At 40.4% G+C, this 16,824-nt stretch overlaps 1 protein-coding gene across 2 annotated transcripts in view; it reads left to right on the top strand.

The window, feature by feature from the left end:
- Nucleotides 1-16,824, top strand: part of LOC132817934 (DDRGK domain-containing protein 1) — a 113,911-nt gene that overhangs the window by 79,018 nt on the left and 18,069 nt on the right. For both annotated transcript variants that reach the window (XM_060828490.1, XM_060828481.1), the window contains exons 3-4: nt 6,749-6,861; nt 10,124-10,225. In XM_060828490.1, coding sequence (XP_060684473.1) covers nt 6,749-6,861; nt 10,124-10,225 — 215 coding nt within the window. The remainder of the gene's footprint in view (nt 1-6,748; nt 6,862-10,123; nt 10,226-16,824) is intronic.

Raw genomic sequence — 16,824 nt, 5'->3', positions numbered from 1 at the left:
GGTTTACATTATCCACAGAAGGAAAAACACTCTGCATCTATCTTGTCAAGGCTTCCACGAATCTAAAAGGGTTCAATAAAGGGTGACTCATTCTTCTAAACTCCAATGAGAACAATTTGAAAGGTTAATCATAGAATCCCTACAGTGCAGAAACGGCCCTTCAGCCCAACAAGTCCACACCGACCCTCCGAAGAGTAACTCACCCAGACCCATTCCCTACCCTATGACTCTACATTTACCCCTAACTAATGTGTACCCCTAACCTACACATCCCTGAACATTATGGGCAATTTAACTTGGCCAATTCACCAAACCTGCACATCTTTGGATTCTGGGACGAAGCAGGAACACCCAGAGGAAACCCGTGCAGACATGGGGAGAATGTGCAAACTCCACACAGACAGTCACCTGAGGCTGGAATTGAACCCAGGTCCCTGGCACTGTGAAGCAGCAGTGCTAACCACTGAGCCACCATGGCGCACTTTTAAAGCATATAGAAACACAGAATTCCCTACTGTGTGGAAACAGACCCTTCAAATCCATAGCGACCCTCTGAAGAATAATCCACCCAGACCCATTCCCCCCACCCCCTATATATACCCCCCCGACTAATGCACCTAACCTATACATCTTTGAACACTGGGCAATTTAGCACAGCCAACTCACCTGACCTGCACATCCTAGGACTTTGGGAGGAAACCATAGCACCTGGATGAAACCCACGCAGACACAGGGAAAATTTACAAACTCCTCACAGGGAGTCGGCCGAGGCTGGAATCAAGCCCGGGTCCATGCTGCTGTGAGGCAACAGAGCTGCTGTGCCAACCCTATGTTGGACTTGTTGTGGATCAAGCTTTTGCCTCTGCCTTTTTCTTGAAGGAGTCATTACCCAATGAGATTATTTTTTGGACACCACTCGCGTTTTTACACATCAGCAAATGGTAATTCCTAATGTTATGAGCCTCCACATTAAGTGCCGATAAGTGTTCCAAGCATGGTCATTTCTTGTCAATGATCCACATAGGTGAGCTTTCAGCAGATATGCTGGACAGTATTTTGAAGGAGGAACTAAGATCATTTTCCTCCCCTTAATCCATGCCTCCTGAACAAATGTATACTTGTTTCTTTTCCAAATATGATAACCTAATTTTGCAGAGGCACAAACACTTAACTTTTCCCGTCTGAGGCTTAACTCATCACTGCTCTAACTAATTAGAGTCATAGAGATGTACAGCATGGAAACAGACCCTTCGGCCCAACCCGTCCATGCCGACCAGATATCCCAACTCAATCTAGTCCTACCTGCCAGCGCCAGCCCATATCCCTCCAAACCCTTCCTATTCATATACCCATCCAAATGCCTCTTAAATGTTGCAATTGTACCAGCCTCCACCACATCCTCTGGCAGCTCGTTCCATACAGATACCACACTCTGCGTGAAAATGTTGTCCCTTAGGGCTCTTTTATATCTTTCCCCTCTCACCCTAAACCTATGCTCTCTAGTTCTGGACTTTGTCTATTTATCCTATCCATGCCCCTCATAATTTTGTAAACCTCTATAACGTCACCCCTCAGCCTCCGACGCTCCAGGGAAAACAGCCCCAGTCTGTTCAGCCTCTCCCTGTAGCTCAAATCCTCCAACCCTGGCAACATCCTTGTAAATTTTTTCTGAACCCTTTCAAGTTTCACAACATCTTTTTGACAGGAAGGCGACCAGAATTGCACACAATATTTCAATAGTGGCCTGACCAATGTCCTGTACAGCCGCAACATGACCTCCCACTCCTGTACTCAATACTCTGACCAATAAAGGAAAGCATACCAAAAGCCTTCTTCACTATCCTATCTACCTGCGACTCCACTTTCAAGGATCTATGAACCTGCACTCCAAGATCTCTTTGTTCAGCAACACTTTCTAGGACCTTACCATTAAGTGTATAAGTCCTGCTAAGATTTGCTTTCCCAAAATGCAGCAGCTCACATTTATCTGAATTAAACTCCATCTGCCATTTCTCAGCCCATTGGCCCATCTGGTCCAGATCCTGTTGTAATCTGAGGTAACCCTCTTTGCTGTCCACTACACCTCCAATTTTGGGGTCATATGCAAACTTACTAACTGTACCTCTTATGCTCGCATCCAAATCATTTATGTAAATGACGAAAAGTAGAGTGCCCAGCACCGATCTTTGTGGCAATCCACTGGTCACAGGCCTCCAGTCTGAAAAAGTACCCTCCACCACCACCCTCTGTATTCTACCTTTGAGCCAGTTCTGTATCCAACTGACGAGTTTTCTCTCTCTTCCATGAGATCTAACCTTGCTAATCAGTCTCCCATGGGGAACCTTGTCGAACGCCTTACTGAAGTCCATATATATCACATCTACTGCTCTGCCCTCCTCAATCTTCTTTGTTACTTCTTCAAAAAACTCAATCAAGTTTGTGAGACATGATTTCCCACGCACAAAGCCATGTTGACTATCCCGAATCCGTCCTTGCCTGTCCCTCAGGATTCCCTCTAACAACTTGCCCGCCACCGAGGTCAGGCTCACCAGTCTATACTTCCCTGACTTGTCTTTACCGCCCTTCTTAAACAGTGGCACCATGTTTGCCAACCTCCAGTCTTCCGGCACCTCACCTGTGAGTATCAATGGTACAAATATCTCAGCAAGAGGCCCAGTAATCACTTCTCTAGCTTCCCATAGAGTTCTCGGGTACACCTGATCAGGTCCTGGGGATTTATCCACTTTTAACTGTTTCAAAACATCCAGCACTTCCTCCCCTGAAATGTGGACATTTTTCAAGATGTCACCACCTATTTCCCTACAGTCTGTATCTTCCATATCCTTTTCCACAGTAAATACTGATGCAAAATATTCATTTAGTATCCCCCCGCCTATTTTCTGTGGCTCCACACAAAGGCCACCTTGCTGATCTTTGAGGGGCCCTATTCTCACCCTAGTTACCCTTTTGTTCTTAGTATATTTGTAAAAACCCTTTGGATTTTCCTTTAATTCTATTTGCCAAAGCTATCTCATGTCCCCGTTTTGCCCTCCTGATTTCCCTCTTAAGTATACTCCTACTTCCTTTATACGCTTCTAAGGATTCACTCGATCTATCCTGCCTATACCAGACATATGCTTCCTTCTTTTTCTTAACTAAACCCTCAATTTCTACAGTCATTATGCATTCCCTATACCTACCAGCCTTCCCTTTCACCCTGATGGATTGAGCTGTAAAATTAATCTCTCTTCAGCCCACAGCATATTAAAATGGATTAACCAGTGGTTTCTTGGTATACAGCAGTGGATAATTGTACTTGGTCATGTATCCCTTTATCACATATTAGTGGAGTACTAGAAGTTGAGATTTGCTTTTCAATATCCATGTATCCACTTGCCATTGCCAGCCTTTTACGAATGTGCCACTCGGGGAAAGCCATAAAGACATCTGGCCTGTACCACTATATATTGGCAGTCTTGATCATCAACATTACAAGAACCAGTATTTGTTGAACTTAGAAAGAAATCTGCATTTTTGAGTTCAGAATTAACATCACGTATGCTCACAATTGGCCTCCCCACAAGACCCAGCCCTCTCAAATATTTGTTGAATCCCATGAGAAACATGTTTGGTAGAACAAGTATTCCCTTTACACAGTTCTGGTGTGCAGGTAACTTGAATTTAGCCACATGTAAGAATTTCCTTGAGTGTTTTTAATAGGCTCCACCCTGCACTCAAATTCAGATTTGAAATAGAACACTCATTTGTTTTTATACTTATTCACGCACTAACCAGGCAGTGTTTATTACCCGTCCCTGATTGCATTAAGTGTCAACAACCACATTGCTGAGGGTATGGAGTTACATGCAGGCCAGACAAGGTAAAGATGGCAGTTTCCATCCCTAAAGGACATTAGTGTACCAGATAGGGTTTTTTTTTGACATTTGGTAATGGATCCACGGTCATCATTAGACTTCTAATTCCAAATATTTATTAAATTCGAATTCCACCATCTGCCATGGCAAGATTCGAACCCAGGTCCACAGAATATTACCAGGGTCTCTGGCTTAATAGTCTGGTGATAATTACTACGAGCCCATCACCTCCCCACGATTTCCCTTTCCTTAAAGTCCTAGTTGAGATATATGCCAGAGAGATGCTACTACTGTTTACTGCAAACTTATGTTCACTGGTCAAACTATATGCTTGGCTTCCAATAGTTCCATGCGTTAATGGATTGACCTTAGAATCCCTGCAATGTGGAAACAGGTCATTTGGCCCAACAAGTCCACACCGACCCTCCAAAGAGTAACCCACTCAGACCCATTTCCCTACATTTACCCTGACTAATGCACCTAACCTACACATCCCTGAACACTATGGGCAATTTGGCATGGCCAAGTCACCTTACCTGAACATCTTTGGATTGTGGGAGGAAACCAGAGCACCAGGGGAAACCCATGCGGACACCGGGAGAATGTGCAAGCTCCACACAGACAGTCACCCAAGGCTGGAATTGAACCCAGGTTCCTGGCACTGTGAGGTAGCAGTGCTAACCACTGAGCCGCCGTACCGCTCTTTTCGTTTTGCTTTTCTCATAGGAAACCTCACAAATAAGCATTTTTTTCATGATCCAAGCTTGATGCTAAATAGGGCGCATCAAAGCCATCCTTCGGGATAATGGCTACCCCAATCAGATAATTTCTTGCTAAAACTCATGAAAATCTGTAAGACCTCTGGGTCCTGAGAAGTGTCACATCTACCTAGGATTACCTGGAAGGGTAAGGTATCTGAATAGTTTTAGTACCAGATGGAGATAGAAGTTTCATGTTGCTACTATGCAGTTGCAAACAGGAATGGTGTTTGCACTGACAGGATGTTACCATCAAGCCAAAAATGACTTTCTGCCTTTCACAAAAGTGAGCACAATTGGAAATGAATTTTAATACCAATGTGATGTCAGGAATGTCAGCTGTATGTTCTAAAGAGTTGTGGATTATATCAAACAGCAGATTCCTTCGGCCTTTCCCACAAAGCACTGACTGTATCCAACCAACCTGCACTTGCAATGCTTGCATCACAGTATCCAACATTGGATATCATTCAGCAATTGGACAATGATCCTGATTACTGAATGATCCTGTGTGAAGAATTACACTGACAACCAATTTAGGATTGTCAGTCAGTCTTGCAGTCTGGCGTACTTGCAGATACTGGAAGCTACACACATTAACGCACAGAGCCTTATTCCTTGCAGTGCATTTGCATGCGTTGTACCCGTTTCAACTTATCAAAATAGGTGACAGCCAGTTACTAATTTATTTCTCAGTGAAGTGCCTTCATCAGAATCAGCCTGTTTTGGTTTGAATTTTAAACAAAACCCAACGGTTAATTGTCAGTCAATATTAACTGCTGCATTCTCTATGATAATACCTCTACCAGTTTTCACTTGCCAACAGTTTTGCACTGTCACCTTTTTTTGATTTAATGTTGTTTTTCTTCTTTATCGGTATTATTGCGAATTTTCCTGATGAGTGCATTATGAAAAGGTTCAACAAAATATAGCATTGCTGTAGTACAGAAGTGACAGATCCAATTTAATATGGTGATTGAAGTTTTCTTGTTCAGAGAAGCGTAATGGGGTCATTTGTTTAATGGAAATCTCCTTGCATTATCAGCACATGAGATCTTGGGACTATAAGCACAATGTTCATTTGCTGCTTTTGTTTAAAAGTTAAGCAGAGACTGTATTCAAGGAGTACAATATCAGACCAGACAGGAAACTTTAAAGCTGCATTTGATCCTAGTGAACCCATGTCTGGAGTACGCATGCAGCTTTGTTATACCTTTTAAAATAAGATGCATACTTGTTAGAGAATACAGAGAAGCACTACAGGCCTAATTTCAGAAGTTATGGAAATTACATGTATCAGGAAATATTGGTTACCAGACTTTGAAAAGGGCTTAGTTTAAAGCCAAGCTAAGTTAGAAGTGATGTTCTAATTTCTTTTGGCTAAATGATCCCATTTCTTCATTATTGCCGTTTTGTAGCATATAGTCTTGAACTTGTTTGCCGGGGATATTTGCCTGTGAGTTTTATTGGGGTTATTCAGGCCATGGAAATGAGAAAGTCCCTTTTTAAGTTATTGTTTGAGCAAACACTGCTTTAAATTAATCCCTTTTCAGATTTTCTGATGCACCAATATAACAAAACTACAGGAATGACTTTGCAGTCTTTTCTGCTAAGACCCATATGTCAATTACTGATTGTACCTTAGAAATGTTGTGCACTTTACTCTTTGCAGCAAGGCACATGGGGTGGAGAAGAGCAATTTCTGCAGTTAGAGTATCCTCCTTTATGTATTATTTTGCAGCATATTCTAAGACCATTCCCACAATACATTTTTGTAACAGTTTAATAAATTGTGAAATTATTATTCTTCTGAGACTACTTTTTAATTGAAAAAGTACACATACATGGATTAATTGTAAGGATACAACTAAGTAGATGAGCATGCAAAATGTCATAACATTCAAGACTATGGGCTAAGTGCTGCAAAGTGGAATTAGATAGGTTGACACAGACCTGATGGGCTGAGGGGCCCCTTCTGTGCTGTACGACTCTATGACAAGGTTGTTGATCTATTTGCCCTGAAGTGTGGCAAGGTATATTTGGATATTTGAAAGTGCTTTCCCTTTACAATTCAAAGTATTGATATTGTTTGCCTCCATTTTGCTTGCTGGACAGTTGAAGAAGTTGGAGCAGAACAAGATGGCACAGAATTTCAAACACATGGCAAAATTGGAGCCAAGAAGCAGCGGAAATTGGAAGAGAAAGAACAAAGGAAGGCACAAAGAGAGGTTAGAAACAACTTCATTTTAAAAAAAAAGGCAGGGCAAAAAATGTAACTGCTTTTGTTTTTAATTTCTGTAATGTGCACGTTATTGGTTAATTAATATTGACTGTGGCACAGAGGAGACTATTCAGCTAATCATGTGTATACTGGATCCATGTAGGAACAACTTGTATACTTTAACGTCCTCATCTTAGTCCTGCAGTTTTTTTTTCTCTCCAGATATTTCTTCAATTCTCGATTGATGGCCTCCATTTGAACCCATCTCCTTCACACTGTTAGGCAGTGATTACCAGCTTCCGGCCACTGCCAAGTTTTTAAAAATTTCTTGTCACTGTTTCTCCAAATACTAACCACTCTGAGTAGTTTGTGTCCTTGGATTAGGATTGTACCACTAAATGGAGCATTTCTTCCTATCCTATTAGCAGCAGTATACTTACTTTTGTCAAGTCTATATTTCTGACCTGAGATAGCTAAGTACTGGTATAAATGTGGTTCAGAAAAGCAGCTCTGCAGTGGTCCAAATTACAAACTATTTGTCTTATCTTCCGTGGTCTCTCAAAATTCTTTTGTAGATGTGCTAATTCACAGTTTAGAGTTCTCTTCTGTCTCTTATTGGGTTTCAATGGAAAGAAGTAGGATTGTAACCCTTATGTCACTGATTTGATTTAAGCAAGTATGTAAGGTCTTTTTAAACAAAAAAGTTAATCAAAAGATGAGACATTGGAAAATGGTTAACAGCCCTTTAGAAGAATAAGTGTAATGTTGCATTGGTTCTGATTGGGTAGGAGGAAGGATATTGCAAAATTATTTGACAATGATGACATGTCAGTTTGATAAAGAAGTTTAAATATTATGCAAAGATAAACTTTTGCAATATAACTGCCTTTGTGTCACAAAAAAAAGGAAATGAGACTGCAGATAATAGGATGACTGATCTGTTAACTCTTAATTATTTGCCCACAAACTAAAACTCTGAGTTGGAAATTTGTGTTTTCATGTCTTAGGAGTCACTTTTGCCTAAATTATATTAAAATAAAAGAATAAAAATGCATGACTGGTTCATCAACATCAGTAAAAAAGGACAGATTTATGTTTTAATTGAGATTTTTTTATTAGAATACCTTTATCTGCCAGCCTGCTAAAATGTTTTAAATTTCCTATTTGCCTGCAAAAACCTTAAGACATAGGAGCAAGAGTAGACTATTTGGCCCACCAAGATTGTTCCAGCATTCAATATGGCTGTTCTGATAATACTTCAATCCCCTTTCGTGCCAACGCCACAAATTCATTAAAATTTGTCCATTTCAGCCTTGAATATACTCAGTGAGAATAGATGGATTGGCCATACTATTTGCCCTGTTGTATCTAGGGATGTGCAGGTTAGGTGGATTGGCCATAGTGAAAGTAGGATTATGGGGGTTAGGCCTGGATGGGTTGTGCTTCGGAGGGTCAGTGTGGACTTGATGGCCTGCTTACATACTCTCAGGATTCTATGGTATCCCCTAGTTCTAAGAAACAGTCTTGACACCTCTCTGTGGTAAAGAATTCCATCAATTCACTCCCTCAGAGAGGGGTTTCCTCCTCATCTCTGTCTTAAATCAGTGACCCCTTACTCTGGAAATATGCCCTGTTTTCCTTGACTATCCCACAAGGAGAAATAGCATCTACTGTGTCAACCCCCTAAGAATCTTGTATCTTCAATAAGCTTACCTGTCATTCATCTAAATTAACATAACTCACCAAAGCTCCTTAGACACCACCTTCCAAACCTACGACCATTTCCATCTAGGAGGGCATGGGTAGCAGATACTTAGGAACATTATTGCCTCAAAACCATTCACCATCCTGAATTGGAAATATTTTGCTGTTCCTTCTCTGTTACTGGGTCAAAAACCTGGAATTCCCTCCATGTGGCATTGTGGATCTTCCTGCAACACATGGACTGCACCAGTTTAATAAGTTAGCTCACCACCACCTTGTCAAAGGCAATTAGAGATGGGCAATAAATGCTGCCTATCCAGCAATGCGCATGTCCCACAGGTGAAGAAAAAAATCATCCAGCCTGTTCAATCTCACCTCTTGCAAACATCTCTCCACACCCAGATCAACTTAGTGAAATTTGTCTGACTGTACTCAGTCTCAATGCTAGTGTACCTTTCTTTAGATAAGGGGACCAAAACTGTTCACAGTATTTCAACTGTGGTCTGATTAGTGCCATTAAGGAACTTGTCACTGGCTTCAGGAAGCAGAGTGGAGGGCATGCCCCTGTCTACATCAATGGTGCTGAGATTGAGATGTTTGAGAGTGTCAAGCTCCTGGGAGTGATGAGCCCCAATAGTCTGTCCTGATTCATCCACGTCGACACGGCGGTCAAGTGAGCACAACCACGCCTCTACTTCCTCAGGAGGCTAAGGAAATTCGGCATGTCTACGAAGACTCTTGTCAATTATTATAGCTACACACCATAGAAAGCATCCTATCTGGATGCATCACAGTGTGATATGGCAATTGCTGTTCCCAAGACCACTAGAAGCTAGAGAGAGTCATGAACAAGCCCAATCCATCACGCAAAGCAGCCTTCAATCATTGATTTTGTCTATACACCCACCCCCAGCTTCCTCCATGCTGTTATAAAAGTTTTGAATGGACCTCTCAAATGTTAGTGTTGATCCCTCTGCACCTTCTCTGTGGCTGTAACAATGTCTTCTGCACCATACTCTGCTACCTGATGCATGTTGTACGGTGTGATCTGCCTACAGAACTACGCTTTTGGTACTCTTGGTACATGTGACAACAATCAAATCAAACTCCCTGTTTTTATATTCCAATTCCTTTGAAATCAAAATCATTTGATTTCCGATCACCCATTGAAGTTGGATGTTACCTTTTCATGATTCATGCACAAGAACCCACAAAATCCCTGAATTGCAGGTTTCTGCCTTGTCTCTCCATTTAAATAATAATCAGCTGTTCTATTATTCCTAACAAAATGCATTACCTCACATTTTCCCATTTTGTATTCTGAAATCTGCTAAATTTTTACCCACTCGCTTAACCTGTGAACCTGGAATTTCAGCAGACTCTTGCAAATTAATAGAGCAGATTTCACGATGTCATAATGTCTATCAATATGAGTGACGTAGTTTTCAAATTCTTTTATTGGGAATGTTGTGTTAGATTAATCAGTAAGAACTTCTAGTGCATAGCTCAGCCAGGATGAACTCTGAAGCTGTTTCTGATGTGATCTTATTTTATTTAACATAAAGGCTGAAGAAGCAGAACGAGAAGAAAGACGAAAATTGCAAATGAAGAGAGATGAAGACCGGAAGAAAGATGAGGAACGATTACGACTTGAAGAGCAGCGAAAAGTACGGTCACTTCTGCCTGTTAATTTTTTCAATGAAGTTCGGCTTATAGTGGCTATTTATTGATAGATCACAACTCTCAATATTAATAGTGAATAATAAATGTTTTTACAATGGACAAAAAAAAATCTGGTGGTTGAAACCTGCCTTCTATAGTGCTGAGAGGCAAAAGCACCAGCTGCACAACCACATCTATGTTAAAGGTGACTCATTTGGATCATCAGCACGGTGAAACAAAAATTTGTAGTGCTCAATTTAACTGCCTCCTTTTGGGAAGGAACTCTTATCAGTGTGCTGTCAAACTACTTTAGTTGGAGAGCTGAAAAGCAGGATTGCCAGGTCACATTTGTTTCTACAACAACTGAAAACTTTGCTTTATAAAGTGCCTTTTAATTTAATGAAATTTCCCAAGGCGCTTCAGGAGTGTTACAAAACAAATTATGACGCTGATCTGCATGAGTTATTGTCACATCTTATGACAAAGATTTGATCAAAGAGGTCGGTTTAGTAAAAGGCATCTAGCTGGGTATATAAATAGGAAGGGTTTAGAGGAATATGGACCTAGATTAGTTTAGAGTAACTGGAACAAGCTGAGAATAGAATTACCCAGGTAGACAAATGGAGAGAGCCACCAGAGAAGGATGATGTGGTCACTAATGTCAAAGGCTATAAGCATGTCAGAAAGGACAAGACTGGAAATTTGAATTTTTCTTCCTTTTACGTGTGGCCACTTGTTTCCCCTGTGTAGCTGCAGAGGTAAATAATCTAGTGATTTAAAGAAAACAAAGGAATTTAAGACCTGAGTATTGTAGGAAAGTGAGGTCTTGCAAGGCAGTGTGTTTGTCTCGACACTGTAACCCGACAATGAAATGAAACCAGATAAACTTGTAATTAAAAGTTCAATCAAGAGTTATCATCAACTTTGTAGGGGGTTTCAGGTTAATTGCATCAAATGCAAGTAACTGTGCCACAGAAATCTCAGGCAATGACCGTTTTCAACAAGAGAGAATCTAACCATTGCCCATCGATAATAACAATGGCAAACACAGCTCTGTCGATCCTGCAAAATTCTCTTTACTAACATCTAAGGGATATACCTAGCAACTCCAGAATCCATGGAGTACTGTGGACCATCAGCAACTGGTCCAGTTCAGTTTCTAGTAAGTGGCAAACCCAGGATATTGATGGTGGAGTAATCAGCAACGTTGATGCCGTGGAGTATCAACAAACAATGGTTAGATACTCTCTCTCGTTAAAAATGGTCATTGTCTGTGACTTCTGTAGCAGAAATGTTACTTGCTTTTGATGTAATTAACCTGCAACTCCCTACCTTATTGATGATACTTTATTGAACTTTTTATTACCAAGTTTTGATGAACATTCATTGACCTGAAATGTGTCTCCACAAGTTCTGTTGATCATTCTCTATTTTCATATTTGTAGCATGCACAATACTTTTCTTCTGCAAGCCCCTACCCCAGCATTGGTCTGGTTATTAAAAAGGGTGGAATTCTGTTCAAATAGAGTTGAAATGCTGCCCTGTAAGAGAGGGAATTATCTCCGGTTCAAGCTTGCAGTGCTGTTATGTGCAGTATTAGCTTAACATAAGCCAACTCACATTTTGGGAAATGGCATAGGTATAAGGGAAACTTTAAGTAGAGAAAGTTAGGAAGAAATGAAATGAATGGTAGCAGTAGTGAAACTATCTTCGATGATGCATATTTTTGGCATGGGGTGAGCCTTTGACATGATTCTCAATTGATCCAGTTTCCAAATGTGTATTAATGTGGATGCAAATAACACAAAATGGTCAGATGAAGAAAGTACAAAATGGTACACTAGGATTTTGATTTAGAAGAGCCAAAAACCATTCGTCTCAAATTGCCATTTTTGATTGTGTGATATCTTTTTGGAATATTCTGGAATCAGCACGCGCACACATGCTAATGCATGCATACATGCTCACACTTTCGTGCTGACTTGCTGCTTGGAACTAATTTAATTTATTTGTCATGTGTCATACAAAAGGGATTTGATTATTCTTTTGATTTGGCACGTGTTTACATCAGACATGCTTAAAATGTAAATGAAACTCATGTTGTTGAAGAAATTATAGTGTTGCACATTTCCCACATATCTTTTAAATGCATTGCAGTACACAAGTATTTGCTGGACAGAAGTCAGTGCTTTTATATATACAATAAGTATTCAAACATTAATTTTGAAAATAATGTTAATATTGTAGTTGTAATGTTTTCATGCTTGTTTAAAGAAATGAGTAATGTTTTGGAGGATATTATAAAACAGTAGATTTTTAACTGATCAATTTGTTTTATTAAAACTGCAGTGAAGTATAAAGAAGATTTTTTTGCACTGCTGTTGCAAACAGTTTTGTTCTTGTGTGTCTGTTAGTGGAGGCGGACAATACCCACAGTTTTGCAACTGTCATTAGTGGTATGATTCTGAGTAGGTGGTATGATTCTAAGCACCTAGGTTCTAATACATAGCTCAGCATAATGTTTCCAAGTACTCTAATGACCTAATATCAAGCCACTCACTGTGGAAGATATGTTATAACAGTGGTATATTGAATGAAGCTCGTTCATTCATTTTATATAACCTTTTATAAGACAATATTTTAAATACTTAGAAAGGTATTTTCATTAGAATTATTAAAGCACTATTTTGCATAAATATGCTCTAGTTAAACATCTAACCTAGACTGACATTACATTACCACAGTGAGGGAGCCATCTGAACAAGACGAACAGAGCTCGTTTGCGTTCTCAAGTGAAATTAGTCACATGTGCTCAAAGAAGATCATGGTATATTCTCTGTTGACCTTCATTACTACCCTAGTGATCATATTAATTTCCATGCTCTATGTGGCACTTGTTATGGCAAACTAGATGCTGTATTTCCGCGTAACAATGTTGGAACTTTAAGTACACTTAATTGGTCATAAAGTGTTTTAGAATGCGATTCAGGATGTGAAAGATTTCATTTAACTAAATGCTGTTGAAATTTATAGTGTAAAATGTTATTATTATTATTATTATTATTATTGACATATATGTAGATTTGAAAATTTCTTTAGATTTTTAATTAAACTTTTCACACAAATTTAGATTCTAACACTTATTTCTGGCATCTTGCTGAAAGTGATTTTATTGTTGCAATCTAAGCAATAGCTAGAGGGGAAAATCACTCCACTGGGAGAATCAGAGTTAACGTTTTGAATCCGATATGACTCTTCCTTAGAACTAATATTACTTGTATTTCAAAAGAGTTTTGTTATTCCTGTTAACCATAGGGTAATTTGATACAGGAGTAATTTTAAGTAAGACACTCATTTCCTATGTAGGCGATCATAACATTATGATTACAGGCATAATTTTTTTTAAAAAGTAGCACATGGTTTCGTCTTCCTTGTAACATAAGAGCATCATTTGCCAGTTACAGAGATAGTTGCCTATGGTAATGATTTGGTAGCAATTCCAATGATGTTCAACCTTAGTTATGTAGCATTGAAAGCTGCCAATATGAAAGCGACAGGGAGTATGGCGTTAAATAGAAAGATAAGCAGCAGGATAGCATGTGTCCAGGCGGATTTAAAATTGAGGCAGACTGAGAATGCAGAAAAAAGCAAGGATAACTTAGGACATCATATGACTTCCAACATCTCTAATGATAAGGAAGTTAGCATTAAGGCACTTTACCTGAATGCTCGTAGCATTCATAACAAAGCCGATGAACTAATGGCACAGATAATAGTGAATGATTATGATGTGGTAGGCATCACAGAGACTTGGTTACAGGGGGGTCAGGACTGGCAGTTAAACCTCCATGGTTTTTCAACTTATCGAAAAGACAGAGGTGGGCAGAGGGGGTGGGGTTGCCTTGTTAGTTAAGAACAAAATTAAATCCAATGGTATTGAATGACATAGCGTCGGATGATGTGGTGTCTGTGTGGGTGGAATTGAGGAACCACAAGGGCAAAAAAACCATAATTGGAGTTGTGTACAGACCTCCTAACAGTGGTCAGGACCAGGGACGCAACATGTACCAGGAAATAGAGAAGGCAGGTCAGAAAGGCAAAGTCACATTGATCATGGGAGACTTCAATATGCAGGTGGACTGGGTAAATAATGTTGCTAGTGGATCCAAAGAAAGGGAATTCATGGAATGCTTACAGGATGGCTTTTTGGAACAGCTTGTCATGGAGCCCACAAGGGAGCAGGCTATTCTGGAACTAGTGCTTTGCAATGAACCAGACTCTATAAAAGATCTTAAAGTAAGGGAACCCTTAAGAAGTAGCGATCATAATATGGTAGAGTTCAGTCTGGAGTTTGAAAGAGAGAAGACAAAATCGGACGTAATGGTGTTACAGTTAAATAAAGGTAATTATGAGGGCATGAGAGAGGAACTGACAAAAATAGACTGGAAGCAGAGGCTAACCGGGAAGACAGTAGAGCAAAAATGGCAGGAGTTTGTTGGTATAATTGAGGACACTGTACAGAGGTTCATCCCCAAGAAAAGAAAGATTATCCGGGGAGGGATTAGACAACCATGGCTGACAAAGGAAGTCAGGAAATGTATTAAAGAAAAAGAGAGATCCTATAAAGTGGCCAAGAACAGTGGGAAATCAGAAGATTGGGAAGGATACAAAAACAAACAGAGGATAACAAAAAGAGTGTAATAAGAAATGAGAAGATCAAATATGAAGGTAGGCTAGCCAGTAATATTAGAAATGATTGTAAAAGTTTCTTTTAGTACATAAGAAACAAACGACAGGCAAAAGTAGACATTGGGCCATTTCAAACTGATGCAGGAAGCCTAGTGATGGGAGATAAGGAAATAGCTGGAGAACTTAATAAGTACTTTGCGTCAGTTTTCACAGTGGAAGACATGAGTAATATCCCAAAAATTAAAGGGAGTCACGGGGCTGAGTTGAGTATGGTTGCCGTTACGAAAGAGATAGTGCTAGAAAAGTTAAAAAGTCTTAAAATTGATAAATCTCCTGGCCCCGATGGGATACACCCTAGAGTTCTGAGAGAGGTGGCTGAGGAAATAGCAGAGGCATTGGTTGAGATCTTTCAAGAGTCACTGGAGTCAGGAAAGGTCCCGGATGATTGGAAGATGGCTGTTGTAACCCCCTTGTTCAAGAAAGGATCAAGACAAAAGATGGAAAATTATAGGCCAATCAGCTTAACCTCAGTTGTTGGTAAAATTCTAGAATCCATCATTAAGGATGAGGTTTCTAAATTCTTGGAAGAGCAGAGTCTGATTAGAACAAGTCAACATGGTTTTAGTAAGGGAAGGTCATGCCTGACAAACCTGTTGGAATTTTTTGAAGAGGTAACAAGTAGGTTAGACCAGGGAAACCCAGTGGATGTGGTCTATCTAGACTTTCAAAAGGCCTTTGATAAGGTGCCACACGGGAGGCTGCTGAGCAAGGTGAGGGCCCATAGTGTTCGAGGTGAGCTGCTGGGATGGATTGAGGATTGGCTGTTTAACAGAAGGCAGAGAGTTGGGATAAAAGGTTCTTTTTCAGAATGGCAGCTGGTGACAAGCGGTGTCCCGCAGGGTTCAGTGTTGGGGCCACAGCTATTCGCATTATATATTAATGATTTGGATGAGGGGACTGGGGGCATTCTAGCGAAGTTTGCCGATGATACGAAGTTAGGTGGACAGGCAGGTAGTACTGAGGAAGTGGGGAGGCTACAGAAGGATCTAGACAGGTTGGGAGAGTGGTCCAGGAAATGGTTGATGGAATTTAATGTGAGCAAGTGCGAGGTCTTGCACTTTGGCAAAAAGAATAAAAGCATAGACTACTTTCTAAATGGTGAGAAAATTAGTAAAGCCAAAGTACAAAGGGATCTGGGAGTGCTAGTCGAGGATTCTCTTAAAGGTAAACATGCAGGTTGAGTCCATGATTAAGAAAGTGAATGCAATGTTGCCTCTTATCTCAAGAGGGTTGGAATATAAAAGCAGAGATGTGCTACTGAGACTTTATAAAGCTCTGATTAGGCCCCATTTGGAATACTGTGTCCAGTTTTGGTTCCCACACCTCAGAAAGGACATACTGGCACTGGAACGTGTCCAGCGGAGACCTGGAATGGCAGGTCTAACATATGAGGAACGGCTGAGGATCCTGGGATTGTATTCGTTGGAGTTTAGAAGAATGAGGGGAGACTTAATAGAGACGTACAAGATAATACATGGCTTGGAAAGGGTGGACACTAGGAAATTGTTTCCATTAGGCGAGGAGACTAGGACCCGTTGACACAGCCTTAGAATTAGAGGGGGTCAATTCAGAACAGAAATGCGGAGACATTTCTTCAGCCAGAGAGTGGTGGGCCTGTGGAATTCATTGCCGCAGAGTGCAGTGGAGGCCGGGACACTAAATGTCTTCAAGGCAGAGATTGATAGATTCTTGTTGTCTCGAGGAATTAAGGGCTATAGGGAGAACGCTGGTAAGTGGAGTTGAAATGCCCATCAGCCATGATTGAATGGCGGAGTGGACTCGATGGGCCGAATGGCCTTACTTCCGCTCCTATGTCTTATGGTCTTATGGTCTTATCCCTCTGTTGTTAGAAGGT

This window comes from Hemiscyllium ocellatum, chromosome 1 (assembly GCF_020745735.1).
Source record: "Hemiscyllium ocellatum isolate sHemOce1 chromosome 1, sHemOce1.pat.X.cur, whole genome shotgun sequence".
In the NCBI taxonomy this organism is placed as follows: Eukaryota; Metazoa; Chordata; class Chondrichthyes; order Orectolobiformes; family Hemiscylliidae; genus Hemiscyllium; species Hemiscyllium ocellatum.
The sequence above is the reverse complement of the archived record's forward strand: the minus strand, read 5'-3'. Positions and strand labels throughout refer to the sequence as shown.